At 43.1% G+C, this 17017-nt stretch overlaps 1 protein-coding gene across 1 annotated transcript; it reads left to right on the top strand.

Moving 5' to 3' along the window:
* The first annotated feature begins 461 nt into the window (after nucleotides 1–461).
* Nucleotides 462–2698, top strand: MAFA (MAF bZIP transcription factor A). Its single transcript, XM_075827940.1, has one exon. It carries the CDS (start codon nucleotides 1382–1384, stop codon nucleotides 2246–2248), a length of 867 nt encoding a protein of 288 aa, XP_075684055.1. The 5' UTR covers nucleotides 462–1381; the 3' UTR covers nucleotides 2249–2698.
* Nucleotides 2699–17017: the final 14319 nt, after the last annotated feature.

The following is a 17017-nucleotide window of genomic DNA, read 5'->3' on the forward strand; positions in this document are numbered from 1 at the left end:
ATCTCATATCTATCTATCTCATATCTATCTATCTATCTATCTATCTATCTATCTATCTATCTATCTATCTATCTATCTATCTATCTATCTATCTATCTATCTATCTATCTATCTATCTATCTATCTATCTATCTGTTATACTTACTGCCAGATAAGGTTAGTGACTTTCTATTTTCACCTCTCTGATGGATGATGAGGAGGATGATCCAGTGTTTCTACCTGTTAAAGCGCAGTACCTGCCTGCGGCCACTAGAGGGCCCCTGCTCTTCTTTTCTCCTTCCAGCTGTTCCCTCCGGGAGATTGACAGCCCCTGCTACAGAGATATGTAAATGTAAAGTGCTATGGGGGGACGTGATTGGCCATGCCCGGGATCCCCACACCTAAGAGGGCGTGGCCAGGCATGCTGCCTTGTTAAAGGGCAGAGTTCTGTATGATCACTCAGTAGAAGCGCTGGCTGCGACCCTGCGAGCAGCGACCAGGGGCTGGGGAGGCAGAGCAGCCGGCAGATGCTGTCAGTGTGCACAGTCCTGAGGGAGCAGAGCATGCGGAACAGCAGAGCATGCAGCAGAGCTGAGTGACCTGCACACACGCTGCTCTGCAAACTTCAGCACAAGCAACTTTCCTTCTAAGAACCTGCAGCAGCAGCACCCTCACCCGACTGCCTGGACTTCCCTACCAGCAGAGCAGAGTGCAGGCATACTGCTCCCCAAACTTCCTGAGGGTCAGCATTAACCACAGAAGTCCCTGCAGCACCCTTCATCTGATTATCTTGACTCTGCAGCACCCCTCATCTAATTGTCTTGACTCTGCAGCACCCCTCATCTGGTTGTCTTGACTCTGCAGCACCCCTCATCTGATTGTCTTGACTCTGCAGCACCCTTCATCTGATTATCTTGACTCTGCAGCACCCCTCATCTGATTGTCTTGACTCTGCAGCACCCCTCATCTGATTGCCTTGACTCTGCAGCACCCCTCATCTGATTGTCTTGACTCTGCAGCACCCCTCATTTGATTGTTTTGACTCTGCAGCACCCCTTATCTGATTGCCTTGACTCTGTAGCACCCCTCATCTGGTTGTCTTGACTCTGCAGCACCCCTCATCTGATTGTCTTGACTCTGCAGCACCCCTCGTCCGATTACTTGGATTCTGCAGCACCCCAAATCTTACTGCCTAGAATCTGCAAAACCTCTTCTCATTGCCTGCATCCCCTATCAGCACAGAGGGGCTGGGTGCTGTGACTGGAGTGTATTAGCCTTCTACTGACAGATCCCACAAGAAGGCTCATCCTCCTGCAGGCTGTTGGGTATAGACACACCATCTAGGGGGCGTGGAGCTCCTAAATTGTAAGCGGTGACAGTGACAACTCTTATATGGACTGAGATGGCCTCTGATCTGGCTATGAGCGCAGAGTTGCCCAACAGCCCTCTTGCCATTGAGTACGTAAACGATTTTGATCTGATGAAATTTGAGGTCAAGAAGGAACCCCCAGAAGCCGAGAGGTTCTGCCACCGCCTGCCACCTGGATCATTGTCTTCCACTCCAATCAGCACCCCTTGTTCTTCGGTTCCCTCCTCGCCCAGCTTCTGCGCCGCAAGCCCTGGGGCACAACCTAACGTGAACCCCAACAACCCAAACGCTGCCAATAAGCCCCAACTTGAGGACCTGTACTGGATGTCTAATTATCAGCACCACATCAACCCTGAAGCCCTCAACTTGACTCCTGAAGATGCCGTGGAGGCGTTGATAGGAAACCCACATCACCACCACCACCAAGGCTATGACGGCTTCAGGGGTCAACACTACCCAGGGGATGAGATGGCACCATCAAGTCACCACCACCAGGTCCATCATCACCTGCACAACCACAACCACCACCATCTAAGGCTGGAAGAAAGGTTCTCTGATGAGCAGCTAGTCAGCATGTCTGTGAGAGAACTCAACCGACAGCTGAGGGGCTTCAGCAAAGAAGAGGTCATACGTCTCAAGCAGAAGAGAAGGACCTTAAAGAACAGAGGCTATGCCCAGTCCTGCAGGTACAAAAGGGTGCAACAAAGGCACATCCTGGAGACGGAGAAGTGTCAGCTCCAGAACCAAGTGGAACAGCTCAAACAAGAGGTGTCCCGTCTGGCCAAGGAGAGGGATCTATACAAAGACAAATACGAGAAGCTGGCCAGCAGAAGCTTCACAGCCAGAGAGTCTCCACAACAGTCCAACCCCGGCAAAGGGTCTGCGGACTTCTTCATGTGAACTCTGTACCCCCCACCCCCCAGACTCCTTGTACATAGAGGTAAAGAACTTGTAGCCAAATACAGTAAATTAAACATTATTTATCAACTGTATCCACCACCGCATTTACTCCATCCACCACCTTATATCGTGACAGACCAGGGGGGACGTAGCAAGTCCTACAGATATATTTGTTTCGTTTTTGAGGGCTTTCCGAGCTCTTCGTCTTCATCACACAGAACAGATGTAACGTTCATGTCTTACATTGACTTGTATATAGGATGGAACAGAGATGGACAGGTTTTTTATTTAAGGAGGAGGGGGCGAGTTATGTCCCCTCTATAACTGGACTGCTTTTTGAGCCAGAACTGAAGTCTTAATTTTTTGACAAAGTCAAGGTTGTGCGTCAGACCCAAGTCCGAAACGTGTAGAGCAATACCAGGAGATAGGATGTCCCCCCAGAAAGAAGACCACACTAAGAGACTGGGAAGACCTATCATAGCGAGAACCACTGAAGGAACTCGGCAAAACTGCAATTTCTATGGGTATTAAAACAAAAACTAGACTTTTTAGCAAAATCCTGCATGCAGGTCATGTATGGCAATGTGAGGTACCCTTTTCTACTAGACAAGGATGCATGACTTAATTGTACCATTTCGTTTGTCTTTGATTATTTCCTTTTCTCGGCTTGTTTACTCCCGATTCACAAATTTTTTTATTTTATTTTTTTCTCCGAAAACTGTGCATTCTTGCAAATGATCCAGGCACTCGAAAGTCTTAACTCCCTACCTTGGACTCGTTCTATTAAATGCCAGTTGTGGGAAAAAAAAAAAAATGAAAAAAAAAACAACAGGGACAAAAATATATATAAAAAAAAATTGCAAAAACTTCTTCACTCAATACTTATTTCTAACCTAAGACTTCCAGAATCCAAAAAGTGGGATGAGCGTATGAACAGTTTTTAGTCCCCTTTTCCCTTGTCTATATTTTATTTAAATTGAACCTGAGCCAGACAGAGTATATGATTCTTATTCTTCTTATTTAACTTGTACATAATTGTAGAATTTTTCGTTTGTTTTGATGCCTTTTTTCTCTCTTCTGAGCCTATATTTTGCTTGTTGATTTAAATGACTAAATCGAAAGAAATTCTGAAAAAAAGACAAAAAAAAAAGAAAACATAAAAGTCTTAAGAAAAGTTTGTATGTAATTAGCATGCAAATACTATTTAAATGAATAAGTAAATTAATGTGGATGAGTTGAAAGCTTAATGCACTATATAAAGGAATCGATGGGATACATCATATTGTTGTTTTATAGAGATTTACATAAATGATCTACGCTGTTACAAGGTTCAGTAATAATCGTACATTCTAAGACACCCTCTTGGGGTGATAAAGTAATATATTCATGAAATATTGGGGCTGCTTTTTATTCTATGCACCGGTCTTATTTATAATAAAAAAAAATTATTTAAAAAATGACCTTTGGGAAACAAATGTTATTTAAATTCTTATGCGAATGTGAAATATTTCTGCAAACAAAAAAATGAAATAGAAAAAAAAAAAACATCAAAAATAAAAATGAATTTTTTGAAAAAAAAACAACAAACCAATGATTAAAGTCAAACTGTAACAAAACAAATGTCAGCAGCTCTAAAAGTCGTTTGTCCGGGCACTTTTTTTTTTAGGAATTCCTGATGGATATTGAGCCATGAATTGTGCATTTTTGAGGCCTGAGTTTTGACAACTTGGAGTTTTTTAATGTTTCATCTTAAAATAATAAATAAAATAAAAACCCAAAAATCCATTTAGCTCCGTGAATTATTTTTTTTTGTATCTCCTGCTCTCGTCAACTCTTACAGTGGAAATGTTCAGAAATGAATAAAAAAACGAAATCTTACAGATATTTTTTTTTTTACCATTTTTTTTTATATTAAAATGAAGTTTAAAAGAAAATGACAAAAACTTCCAATTTGAACAATTAACCCGGTCCCGTTATGTTCTAAATTCCTTTTATTTGATCAAGCACATTGGAATATTGTCCCGAATTTCCGTATGAGAGAGAATGTTTGTTTGTTTGTTTTGTTTGTTTGTTTGTTTTGAGAGTTTGAGGCAAAATATTTTTGTTGATTTCCTCCAAGTTTTTGTTTTTCATTTCTATTTAATTGAAAATTGAATTTAAATATTTCTATTTCAGCACAAGAAATAAATACACGTTGATGTCATTTCAATTCATTCTCTAATTTTATTTTCTAGATTTATTCAAATTCAATTAAAATTGATCAATTAAAATATTCAAAAAATGGGAATACAGTTTATTAAAAAATGTTAACAACCAAATAAAAAATAAGTGGGTAAAGAAAACAAAGCCCATGTCATAGACGTATTCTCGGATGAATTATCCGGCAGCCTCCTCCATGATTTCTGACAATTTCCGTGGTAATTAGCGCAGAATTTAATTGTAACATTATACAAAAAGTTCAATGAAATGAAACAAGGCAACTGGACATGCGGTGATTTTGATATTTCCCATAATGTTTGCTGCTACTTGTTTTAAAGGTCCCTAAATTTAGTTGCGACATATGAGCCGATAAACTTTTTGGCCAAGAATTTTTAGCTGTTTTTCCGTATTTTTTATCATTTTATTTTTTTACAGAAACTATTTTAGATTTTGTATAGATAATAACTTTCTGTCGGGGGATGTGCGGACTCCTCCTGACTCTCGCTGGCGTTATTTCAGTCACTATTGAACGGGTGATGGGAGGTTCTAGAGAACATAATTCACAAAAAAAAAAACGAAAATAATAGAACATTTCAAACTATTTCCTGATTTTTTTTTTTATTTTCTTTTTTATGTTTTTATTGAATATTAAAGTTCGTCAAACCAAGTATATTTTCCCCATAATGTGATAATAGATAAATCACTGATGTAATAAGTTGTATTTGTTTGCCCCGGAAGTCCGTGCGTTGCAGATTGTGGAGTGAGCTGTGCGTTGGTTTAGTGCCGCTCGTTCCTTTGTGTGTTGGAATCTTTTGTACGTTAATATTGTCTCAGTTTTCACTAATGCGCTCAGTGTGAAATAGTGTGCGGAATGGGACGGCAGGAAGAGACTGATTGTGTTTAATGAGCGGGCACTGGAGGGGTTAATACCAGCACCCCCCCCCCTTTCCCTTCCTGATTTCCTGCTATATTCTATGTTGTCATACAGAAGGAACTGAACCTTTATCCAGAGCGTTACCGGGACGGTGCAATGAATACAGGGATGACAGAACAGGTTTTTTGTGTAAGGGATAGAAACGTATACTATATAGGTCTATATGTACAGTGTATGGGTATATACGAAAAGCATAAAAGTATTTTCATATACAGTATGAATATATATATACACACACGCACACACATAGTGTGTTTATAACGCTGTGTTGCAGACTTTATGTGCTGTATACTATATATATATATATATATATATTAATATTCCGTATAATATTTTTTTTACACGCGTGTGCCATATTGCTATACAGATGTAGCAGAACTGAGTTTGTCATTTAGTACAACTCGTGTGTTATCTGTGGTGTTACATAGGACTGCAGGTAACACTACTACATTATCTGTACTCAGAGAGTTATCACTGTGTGTTATCTGTGGTGTTACATAGGACTGCAGGTAACATCCACTACATTATCTGCACTCAGAGAGTTATCCCTGTGTTACCTGTGGTGTTACATAGGACTGCAGGTAACATCTACTACATTATCTATACTCAGAGAGTTATCACTGTTATCTGTGGTGTTACATAGGACTGCAGGTAACACTACTACATTATCTGTACTCAGAGAGTTATCACTGTGTGTTATCTGTGGTGTTACATAGGACTGCAGGTAACATCCACTACATTATCTGCACTCAGAGAGTTATCCCTGTGTTACCTGTGGTGTTACATAGGACTGCAGGTAACATCTACTACATTATCTGTACTCAGAGAGTTATCAGTGTGTTATCTGTGGTGTTACATAGGACTGCAGGTAACACTACTACATTATCTGTACTCAGAGAGTTATCACTGTTATCTGTTGTGTTACATAGGACTGCAGGTAACATCTACTACATTATCTGTACTCAGAGAGTTATCACTGTGTTATCTGTAGTGTTACATAGGAGTGCAGGTATCATCTACTACATTATCTGTACTCAGAGAGTTATCACTGTGTTATCTGTGGTGTTACATAGGACTGCAGGTAACATCTACTACATTATCTGTACTCAGAGAGTTATCACTGTGTTATCTGTGGTGTTACATAGGACTGCAGGTAACATCTACTACATTATCTGTACTCAGAGAGTTATCACTGTGTTATCTGTGGTGTTACATAGGACTGCAGGTAACACTACTACATTATCTGTACTCAGAGAGTTATCACTGTGTGTTATCTGCAGTGTTACATAGGACTGCAGGAAACACTACTACATTATCTGTACTCAGAGAGTTATCACTGTGTGTTATCTGTGGTGTTACATAGGACTGCAGGTAACATCTACTACATTATCTGTACTCAGAGAGTTATCACTGTGTTATCTGCGGTGTTACATAGGACTGCAGGTAACATCTACTACATTATCTGTACTCAGAGAGTTATCACTGTGTTATCTGTGGTGTTACATAGGACTGTAGGTAACATCTACTACATTATCTGTACTCAGAGAGTTATCACTGTGTCACCTGTTGTGTTACATAGGACTGCAGGTAACATCTACTACATTATCTGTACTCAGAGAGTTATCACTGTGTCACCTGTGGTGTTACATAGGACTGCAGGTAACATCTACTAAATTATCTGTACTCAGAGAGTTATCACTGTGTTATTTGTGGTGTTACATAGGACTGCAGCTATCATATACTGCATTATCTGTACTCAGAGAGTTATCACTGTGTTATCTGTGCTGTTACATAGGACTGCAGGTAACACTACTACATTATCTGTAATCAGAGTTATCACTGTATTATCTGTGGTGTTACATAGGACTGCAGGTAACACTACTACATTATCTGTAATCAGAGTTATCACTGTATTATCTGTGGTGTTACATAGGACTGCAGGGAACATATATTACATGATCTGTACTCAGAGAGTTATCACTGCGTGTTATCTGTGCTGTTACATAGGACTGCAGGTAACACTACTACATTATCTGTATTGAGAGAGTTATCACTGTGTTATCTGTGGTGTTACATAGGACTGCAGGTAACATCTACTACATTATCTGTATTCAGAGAGTAATCACTGTTATCTGTGGTGTTACATAGGACTGCAGGTAACATCTACTACATTATCTGTATTGAGAGAGTTATCACTGTGTTATCTGTGGTGTTACATAGGACTGCAGGTAACATCTACTACATTATCTGTATTCAGAGAGTTATCACTGTGTTATCTGTGGTGTTACATAGGACTGCAGGTAACATCTACTACATTATCTGTATTGAGAGAGTTATCACTGTGTTATCTGTGGTGTTACATAGGACTGCAGGTAACATCTACTACATTATCTGTATTCAGAGAGTTATTACTGAGTGTTATCTGTGGTGTTACATGGGACTGCAGGTAACAGCTACTACATGATCTTCAATCAAAGACTTGTGTGATTTGATGTTACACAGGGCTGCATGTAAATCGACTCTATTATCTACAACCAGAGAGTGATCACCATGTAATATAAGAAAACAAGTTCGGCTCTGCTACATCTACTATTATAGATCATCAAGCTCACAACTTTTATTTTTTGGGGTAGATTTGGGCGCCGTGGATCTGTGTATTTTCAGGCAGGGACGATTCGGTTTGTCTTGTATTAACACTTTTCTCTCATTTGTCGTCTTTGGCGTGCGGTGAAAGTGTCTTCGCTGCAGGTTTAAAGTCTGTAATGTTCCCCGGGAGGAAGCTTCACCATGACAGATGTAACGGGGCGGAGGGAGAATTATATAAGTGAGTACAGTAAGAGACCAGGCAGCAGTGTCGCAGCCGCGCGGTAATAACTCCAGGAGAGCGCCGGGATTTGTTTGTGCTGACGTCTCTGAGCCACAGGGCGTGTTAAGAAGAGGACGGCGACCGCAGGGACATAACCAATCCGAGCGCTGACACCCCTGTAATGACCATGTCCTGATAGTGGTTCTATTCACATCACGTCAGAGTATTTCCGGACTATACCGCTGACGGCAGGCCGTGATATCACTCTTTTGGCCTCCGTCGTGTGAATGGCGTCCTATGGATACATGTGGCGTATACGCTGGGAGCTTTATTTGGCGTCTACACAAAACGTACAGCTGAAATGTGATGTGAACGGAACCTTACAGCAGCCGCTCTGGCCTTCTGCCCTTTTATAATCGCAGTGCAGGAGGCGAAGGGTTAACAGTAGAATATTTTCTCATTAAAGAAAGGTCATTGCTGCGGCCGCCAGGGTGAGGGGCAGCCGGACACACAGGAGAATTGGGGAGTCGCACGACCACCCCCAGAAATAACCTAATAATGAGAAATAAGTAATAGTTAATAAATGATCGGAATATAATATAATCCTTCCCTGACAACCGACAACTTTCTAAGCTCCACCAGACTCTATCCTGCAGGTCCATGCCCCTCCCACTCCACCAGAGATCTTCTATATGGGGTATCCCCTCTATACTGTAATATCTTCCCCATCATCATCATTATCACATAGCATATAACCCACAAACTTCGTCGTTCCATCCATACCGGGGTCCAGAAAGTTCTAGAAAGACTCCAGCGGACCCCCCTCCCCCTTCCTCCTGCAGATCATCTCACCACCACCACCACAGGACCGGACTATAGGGATCAAGTGACCAGGATCAATAATCACACCAGTGGCTCACAGATATTCCGGAGATCTCTCCCCCTCCTCCGCACTGACGTCTGTACAGCGCACCGGGAGACCTGACGCATTATAACAGCGACAAGAACCGTAATAACAATATATTTGCAGAAGAGTCCAGATCCTGAAACCTGAACTTCTTGTCTGAACCGTGGAACATGTACAAGGGAGATGTAGCAGAGATGAGTGTGTCATGTAAATGTATTCTGTGTCATTTATTCTAACCCGCAGTCCTATGTAACACCACAGATAACACAGTGATCACTCTGAGGACAGATAATGTAGAAGATGTTACCTGCAGTCCTATGTAACACCACAGATAACACAGTGATAACTCTCTGATTACAGATAATGTAGTAGATGTTACCTGCAGTCCTATGTAACACCACAGATAACACAGTAATAACTCTCTGAGTACAGATAATGTAGTAGATGTTACCTGCAGTCCTATGTAACACCACAAATAACACAGTGATAACTCTCTGAGTACAGATAATGTCGTAGATGTTACCTGCAGTCCTATGTAACACCACAGATAACACACAGTGATAACTCTCTGAGTACAGATAATATAGTAGATGTTACCTGCAGTCCTATGTAACACCACAGATAACACAGTGATAACTCTCTGAGTACAGATAATGTAGTAGATGTTACCTGCAGTCCTATGTAACACCACAGATAACACACAGTGATAACTCTCTAATTACTGATAATGTAGTAGATGTTGCCTGCAGTCCTATGTAACACCACAGATAACACAGTGATAACTCTCTGAGTACAGATAATGTAGTAGATGTTACCTGCAGTCCTATGTAACACCACAGATAACACACTGATAACTCTCTGAGTACAGATAATGTAGTAGATGTTACCTGCAGTCCTATGTAACACCACAGATAACACATAACAATCTTCGCTCTGCTACATCTGCATATCTATTCAACAATGTTTACTGTCATTTTTTGTTCTAGATTCTTCAGTAAGATGCCATGATGGTGGTTGTAGTCCTCAGTGGTTTTGTGTTCCTCTGGTTTTACAGTATTTTGTGTCTGGAGAAATTTCTGCATTTCTGATGGAAATCCCAATATTTTTGTTAGTAACGTCCTGTGCAGCATGGCGGCCCCCCTCCCCCAGCGAGCGCTGTCCCTGACAAAGATGAACGGAGACAAAGGCCAAAGCCATTTGCAAAAACGAATGTCCGGTGATGCGCGTACAGTTTGCGGTGAAAGTTGCGACCCACTTTGGAAAAGACCAGTTTTTCACCAGTTTTGGAAAGTACTTAGATAAGTGGGCGTGGTCTCTGAGGAGATGTAGTTTATATCAGATTCAGAAAATCACGGCAGAAGCCGCAATACGATCGCAATGTGTGAATAGACCCCGAGGCGTTGAACATGAGTCTTTTATGTCACGGTTTTGCTAATACAAATCTAATAAGAACATAAATCCCACATAGACATCTGGTGTCTATTATTCACATGAATGGGGCGAGGCTGCAATACCAGTAACAACCATTGACAGGAAAGGGCGCTGTACTGGAAAAAGTGGATTATTTGTTTTTTTTTAAATCCTGGTCAACCCCTTTATTCCTACACTTTACCTCACCCTAAATGAGATAAAAACATAAAGGATATAACTCCAGGAAGACTGTGTTACGGCTGCTGCAGGACCTGACCCCCAAATAACGGAGATTTTTGCCACCTTTTTGGACCAAATTCTTATTTTGTGTCTCACAAGTCTCCCTCAGAGCATTATTTTGTTAGATCGGTTGTTGCACTCCTTGACTGCAGCAGGAAAATCTCAGCTTGCTGTCAGTGAATGTGATTGTTTTCTTTCAGAGGAGGTGCTGGGCATGTGATGCTCACTCTACAACATGGCTCGTAACAGTAATCAGAGTTCTCGCTCTCTCTTGTGATCATCACCTCATCAGGGCAATGGCTTCCAATTTGCTGACAGCAAGCAGAGATATTGAAAATGGTGAGGAATTGATACACAAACTATATTAGAATGATGCAAAACTTTTCATTATATGATGACTTAACTTATTTTGGAGAACCCAGGAAACCCTTTTAAACAAGGAGAGGTCTCATCAAAGCCCAAAAAATCGTGAGGGCGCGCAGCAGAGGTAAACCAGGCCCCTTCCCTTAGTAGATAAAGGCACCTCCATAAGTAGTGGGAGACATATCGGAGCCGGCGAGGCGATCAGCTGATTGTCGCAAGTCTAGCTCCCTGCACTCCAGCAAACAGCCGGGCATTTTCCCTGCAGCGGCCACTACAATCCTGGCCAAAAGTTTTGAGACTGACACAAATTTTGGTTTCCACATAATTCGCTGCTTCAATGTTGATCGATCTTTTAGGACAAGTGCAAACTCGGCCGCCATAAAAACTGCAGTTTTTCACGTCCGCATTGCACCCGTGTGGGTCCCGTTTTCACGGATCGCCATAGACTGTATGTCATGTATCCCCAAGAGATGCTGGATGTCAGCTCCTGGGCCAAATCCTGACTGATGACCCATTCTTACTGATCAGTGTGAGGAGTTTATCACAATTTCTGTGTTTTTGCTTGTTCACCCGTTTTTTGAGGATTGCCCACAGGTTCTCTATGGGATTGAGATCTGGGGAGTTTCCTGGTCATGGACCCAAAATGTCAATGTTTTGTTACCTGAGCCACTTAGTTCTCACTTTTGCCTTGTAACAAGGTCCATCATGCTAGAAAAAAAAAATGTTCTTCTCCAAATTGCTCCTTGATGGTTGGGAGTAGTTGCTCTTGGATGGTTGAGAGAAGTTGCTCCTGGATGGTTGGGAGAAGTTGCTCCTGGATGGTTGGGAGAAGTTGGTCCTGGATGGTTGGGAGAAGTTGCTCCTGGATGGTTGGGAGAAGTTGGTCTTGGATGGTTGGGAGTAGTTGCTCCGGGATGGTTGGGAGTAGTTGGTCCTGGATGGTTGGGAGAAGTTGCTCCTGGATGGTTGGGAGAAGTTGCTCCTGGATGGTTGGGAGAAGTTGCTCCTGGATGGTTGGGAGAAGTTGCTCCTGGATGGTTGGGAGAAGTTGCTCCTGGATGGTTTGGAGAAGTTGCTCCTGGATGGTTAGAGAAGTTGCTCCTGGATGGTTTGGAGAAGTTGCTCCTGGATGGTCGGGAGAAGTTGGTCTTGGATGGTTGGGAGTAGTTGCTCCGGGATGGTTGGGAGTAGTTGGTCCTGGATAGTTGGGAGAAGTTGCTCCTGGATGGTTGGGAGAAGTTGCTCCGGGATGGTTGGGAGAAGTTGCTCCTGGATGGTTTGGAGAAGTTGCTCCTGGATGGTTAGAGAAGTTGCTCCTGGATGGTTTGGAGAAGTTGCTCCTGGATGGTCGGGAGAAGTTGGTCTTGGATGGTTGGGAGTAGTTGCTCCGGGATGGTTGGGAGTAGTTGGTCCTGGATAGTTGGGAGAAGTTGCTCCTGGATGGTTGGGAGAAGTTGCTCCGGGATGGTTGGGAGAAGTTGCTCCTGGATGGTTGGGAGAACTTGGTCTTGGATGGTTGGGAGAAGTTGCTCCTGGATGGTTGGGAGTAGTTGGTCCTGGATGGTTGGGAGTAGTTGGTCCTGGATGGTTGGGAGTAGTTGGTCCTGGATGGTTGGGAGAAGTTGCTCCTGGAGGATGTTTAGATCCCATTCTTTAGTCATTGAAATGTTCTAAGGTAAAAATGTGAGTGAGTCGACTCCCTGGATGAAGATCCCCCCCCCCCCCACATGAATGGTCTCAGGATGCTTTACTGTTGGCATGACACAGGTCTCACCTTTTCTTCTCCGGACAATCATTCTTCCAGATGTCCTAGTCTGAAGGGGGCTTCATCAGAGAAAATCACTTTACCCCAGTCCTCTGCAGTACAAACCCTGTACTTCCTGCAGAATGTCAGTCTGTCCTTGATGTTTTTCTTGGAGAGAAGCGGCTTCCTTGCTGCCCTTCTTGACACCAGGCTGGCCTCCAAAAGCCTTCACCTCACTGTGATGCACTGACTCCTGCCTGCTGCCATTCCTGAGCACGCTCTGCACTGGTGTTGAACCGATCCCGTAGTTGACTCCTCTGTCGGAGACGGTCCTGGCGCTTGCTGGAATTTCTTTGGCGCCCTGAAGCTTCTTCACAGCAATTGAACCTCCCCCTTGAAGTACTTGATGATTCAATAAATGGTGGATTTATGGGCAATCTTACAAGCAGCAATGTCCTTGCCTGTAAAGCCGTTTTGATGCAAAGCAATGATGACTACACGTGTTTCCTTGAAGGTAACCATGGTTAACAGAAGAAGACAATGATTTCAAGCACCATCTCCCTTTTAAGACAACCAGTCTGCTCTTATAATTCAATCAGCAGGACAGAGTGATATCAGCCGCCTTGTCCTCGTTCACACTTCCTCCTGAGCTCACGAGAAGATCACTGAAATGATGTTAGGAGGTCATTTTGTGGCAGGGCTGAAATGCAGTGGAAATTGGGTTTTTGTGATGAAATTCATTTTCATGGCAAGGAACGACTTTACATTTACAATTCATCTGATCACTCTCCATGACAATCGAGAGTTAATGCAAATTCCACTGTAAAAACTGAAGCAGCAAACTGTCTGAAAACCAAAATTGGTGTTGGTCTCAAAACTTTTGGCCAGGACTGTACAGGATAAATGTAGTGTCACATGTTGGTCGTTCATATGAATGGCCGACCTTGTAATACATGAACGGCTCAAGTCTTCCAGAACAGGAACTACTATTAGGGTCAGTTCACACGTAGCGTAAATACTGCAGATTTCATGTGGAAAATCCGCAGCACATCCAGAAGCAGCAAAAGGGATGAGATGTGAAGAAGTCTCCGCGCTGCGTAACTGATGAGCGGAAAAAATCAAATGTCAATTGTATTTGCGTAATCGCAGCTTTTGTGTTGCGGGATTTCCCGTATTGAGTTCAGCGGGGAGGTAAATCCCGCAACAAATAGCAGATGTTGCATTTTATGCGCCGGCAAAGATGCGATTCCGCTGCAGAAAACGCATCTCAGAAAAAATTAAATCTTATACTTACCAAGAATTCTGCGTTTCTTCATCCGGACTCCTGGGATGATGTTCCAGCCCATGTGACCACTGCAGCCAATCACGGGCTGCAGCGATCACATGGGATGAGACTGCAGGACGTCGGAGGGATAGCCCTTTTGTTTTTTCATTGCAGGATTTCTGCAGCGGACGTTCTGGGCGAAAAACTGTGCCCTGTGTAAACATAGCCCTGTGTAAACATATCCGCCCTGTGTAAACATAGCCTTACACTTCCGGCTCATAGATGGGGGTCCTGAATGGGCGTGTGTTTGCTCCACAGAATACAGGCCGGTCAACGCACTGAACGATCCAGAACACTGACAACAAGAAATCCTAAATGACCCAAAAATGTCACAACCTGTAGAACACAATGGCTGCTTTTTCCAAGAAAACAGCTCCACACCTGTCCCCAGGTTGTGCGTGGTATTGCAGTTCTGCCCTTTTTACTTCAATTGAGCTGAGCTGCAATACCTTACACAGCCTACGGACAGATGTGGCGCTACTTGGGAAAGACCACAGTCATTTTTCATTAATCCTCAACAATCCCTTTAACCCTTGAAAGGAAATTAGAACAACCAAAGAATAGAATACTCTATGTACTATGTGATTTTTTTCTATATTTTTAGATACATTTTATGTTTTATTTGAGCCCTGACCCTGAGACTTCATTCACACAGGGAAACTTTGTGGCAATTTGTTTGTGAACAGTAACATATTAAGGCCTCATTTACACGAACGTGATATACGTCCGTGCGACTCGCGTGCTTTTCACGCGGGTCGCACGGACCTATACAAGTCTATGGGGGCATGCAGACAGTCCGTGAGTTTTGCTCAGCGTGAGTGCGCTGAAAAAAACTCACGACATGTTCTAAATTTCTGCATTTTTCGCGCATCACGCACCCATTGAAGTCAATGGGTGCGTGAAAACCACGCAGGTCGCACGGAAGCACTTCCGTGCGATCTGCGTGATTCGCGCAAGAGCTGTCAAACTCTGAATGTAAACAGAAAAGCACCACGTGCTTTTCTGTTTACTAACATCCAAACGGAGTGTCTTAGAGATGAGCGAACAGTCCGAACCGAACCGAACTTCACCGGGTTCGGCCGAACTCGTTTTGACCGAACCCGGCAAAAAATGTTCCGGTACGCGACGTCAGGAGACAGTCACTGTCCAGGGTGCTGAAAGAGTTCAACTGGTTCAGCACGCTGGACAGTGACTTCCGATCACAATATACATGAACGTGTAAAAAAAAAAAGAAGTTCTGACTTACCGATAACTCCTGGCTTCTTCCTCCAGTCTGACCTCCCGGGATGACAATTCAGTCCAAGTGACAGCTCCAGCCAATCACAGGCTGCAGCGGTCACATGGACTGCCGCGTCATCCAGGGAGGTTGGGCCGGATGTCAAGAGAGGGACGCGTCACCAAGGCAACGGCCGGGAGACCGGACTGGAGGAAGCAGGAAGTTCTTGGTAAGTATGAACGGCTTTTTTTTATTCACAGGTTGGTGTATATTGTGTTCGGCATTCACTGTCGAGGGTGCTGAAACAGTTACTGCCGATCAGTTAACTCTTTCAGCACCCTGGACAGTGACTGACGTCGACTAGCCTCATCTCTACATCATACACTGATGACACACGGAGCTGTCAAGTGCCTTTTGCGCATGCAAAACGCTGCGTTTTTTTGCGTGCGCAAAACACACACGCTCGTGTAAATCAGGCCTAATATAAACTATAACAACTGCGCGATCTGATTTTTATCTGTTTTTGTATTTTAGAAGCTCCTTTGGATTTATATAAATGAATGAGAAAAATAGTTGTGAAAATTGATGTGATTAGTTCTCATAGTGAAAACCAGTGACGTAGATATGAGGGGGGCAGAGGAAGCGGTGCAACCGGGCCTTGGTACCTGAGGGGGGCAGAGGAAGCGGTGCAACCGGGCCTTGGTACCTGAGGGGGGCAGAGGAAGCGGTGCAACCGGGCCTTGGTACCTGAGGGGGGCAGAGGAAGCGGTGCAACCGGGCCTTGGTACCTGAGGGGGGCAGAGGGCTCCCCTGCCCCATAAGGACCCACCAGTATTATTAATGGTAGGTGGGGGCCCTGTTGTGATCCACATCTATAGTTCAGTGATTGGCCGCTATGGTCTGTCTGACCCCAAACTATTTTTTGCTGCACAATGATTACAAATTCGATGCCTTTCCTGCGCCGTGCCGTCGTGGGCCGCAGCAGTGTCCTTAGTGATGTCACTCCTGGAATAACCCGCCGTGATCACATGTCTATGGAGGAAATGTTATCGCCCCGCAATGACAACATGACACTGGGGGGGGGGACCTTGGTACCGGCGCTGAATTTGAAAGGAAAGTATATTACGTATTTCTACAGGTCAGAAAAACTGGAGCTGACAACTTCCATTTGATTCTCAGAGAATGGGGGTTATGCTCCAGACGTGACATATGTGGATAAAATGTAAGTATAATCATCGGTGGTCCAGGTAACTGAACGTCACTCATCACCTCCCCGACACTGCAGTAACGTGTGTGGTGGAAATCCATGAAGAAACGTCCTCATCTCATAGCCGGCGAAGACGGGGAACGTTATTTATAATCCTGGATGATGTCGCGAGTTACAATCTAAGAATTCTCTCTCATACGCAGCGCAAAGAAGAAGACCGCTTATCTGTAATCCTGTTATTTCTAATCTTATTATTGCTTTACTATATTATTATTTATATTTTTTTCTTATTATTATTATAATTTTTATTTATATTTTTATTGTCATTATTATATATAATATTAGTATTTTTTATTACTATTATTACTACTATTATTATTTCTATTATTATTATTTATATTATTATTATCACTATTATT

Source organism: Rhinoderma darwinii, chromosome 5 (assembly GCF_050947455.1).
Source record: "Rhinoderma darwinii isolate aRhiDar2 chromosome 5, aRhiDar2.hap1, whole genome shotgun sequence".
Lineage (NCBI taxonomy): Eukaryota > Metazoa > Chordata > Amphibia > Anura > Rhinodermatidae > Rhinoderma > Rhinoderma darwinii.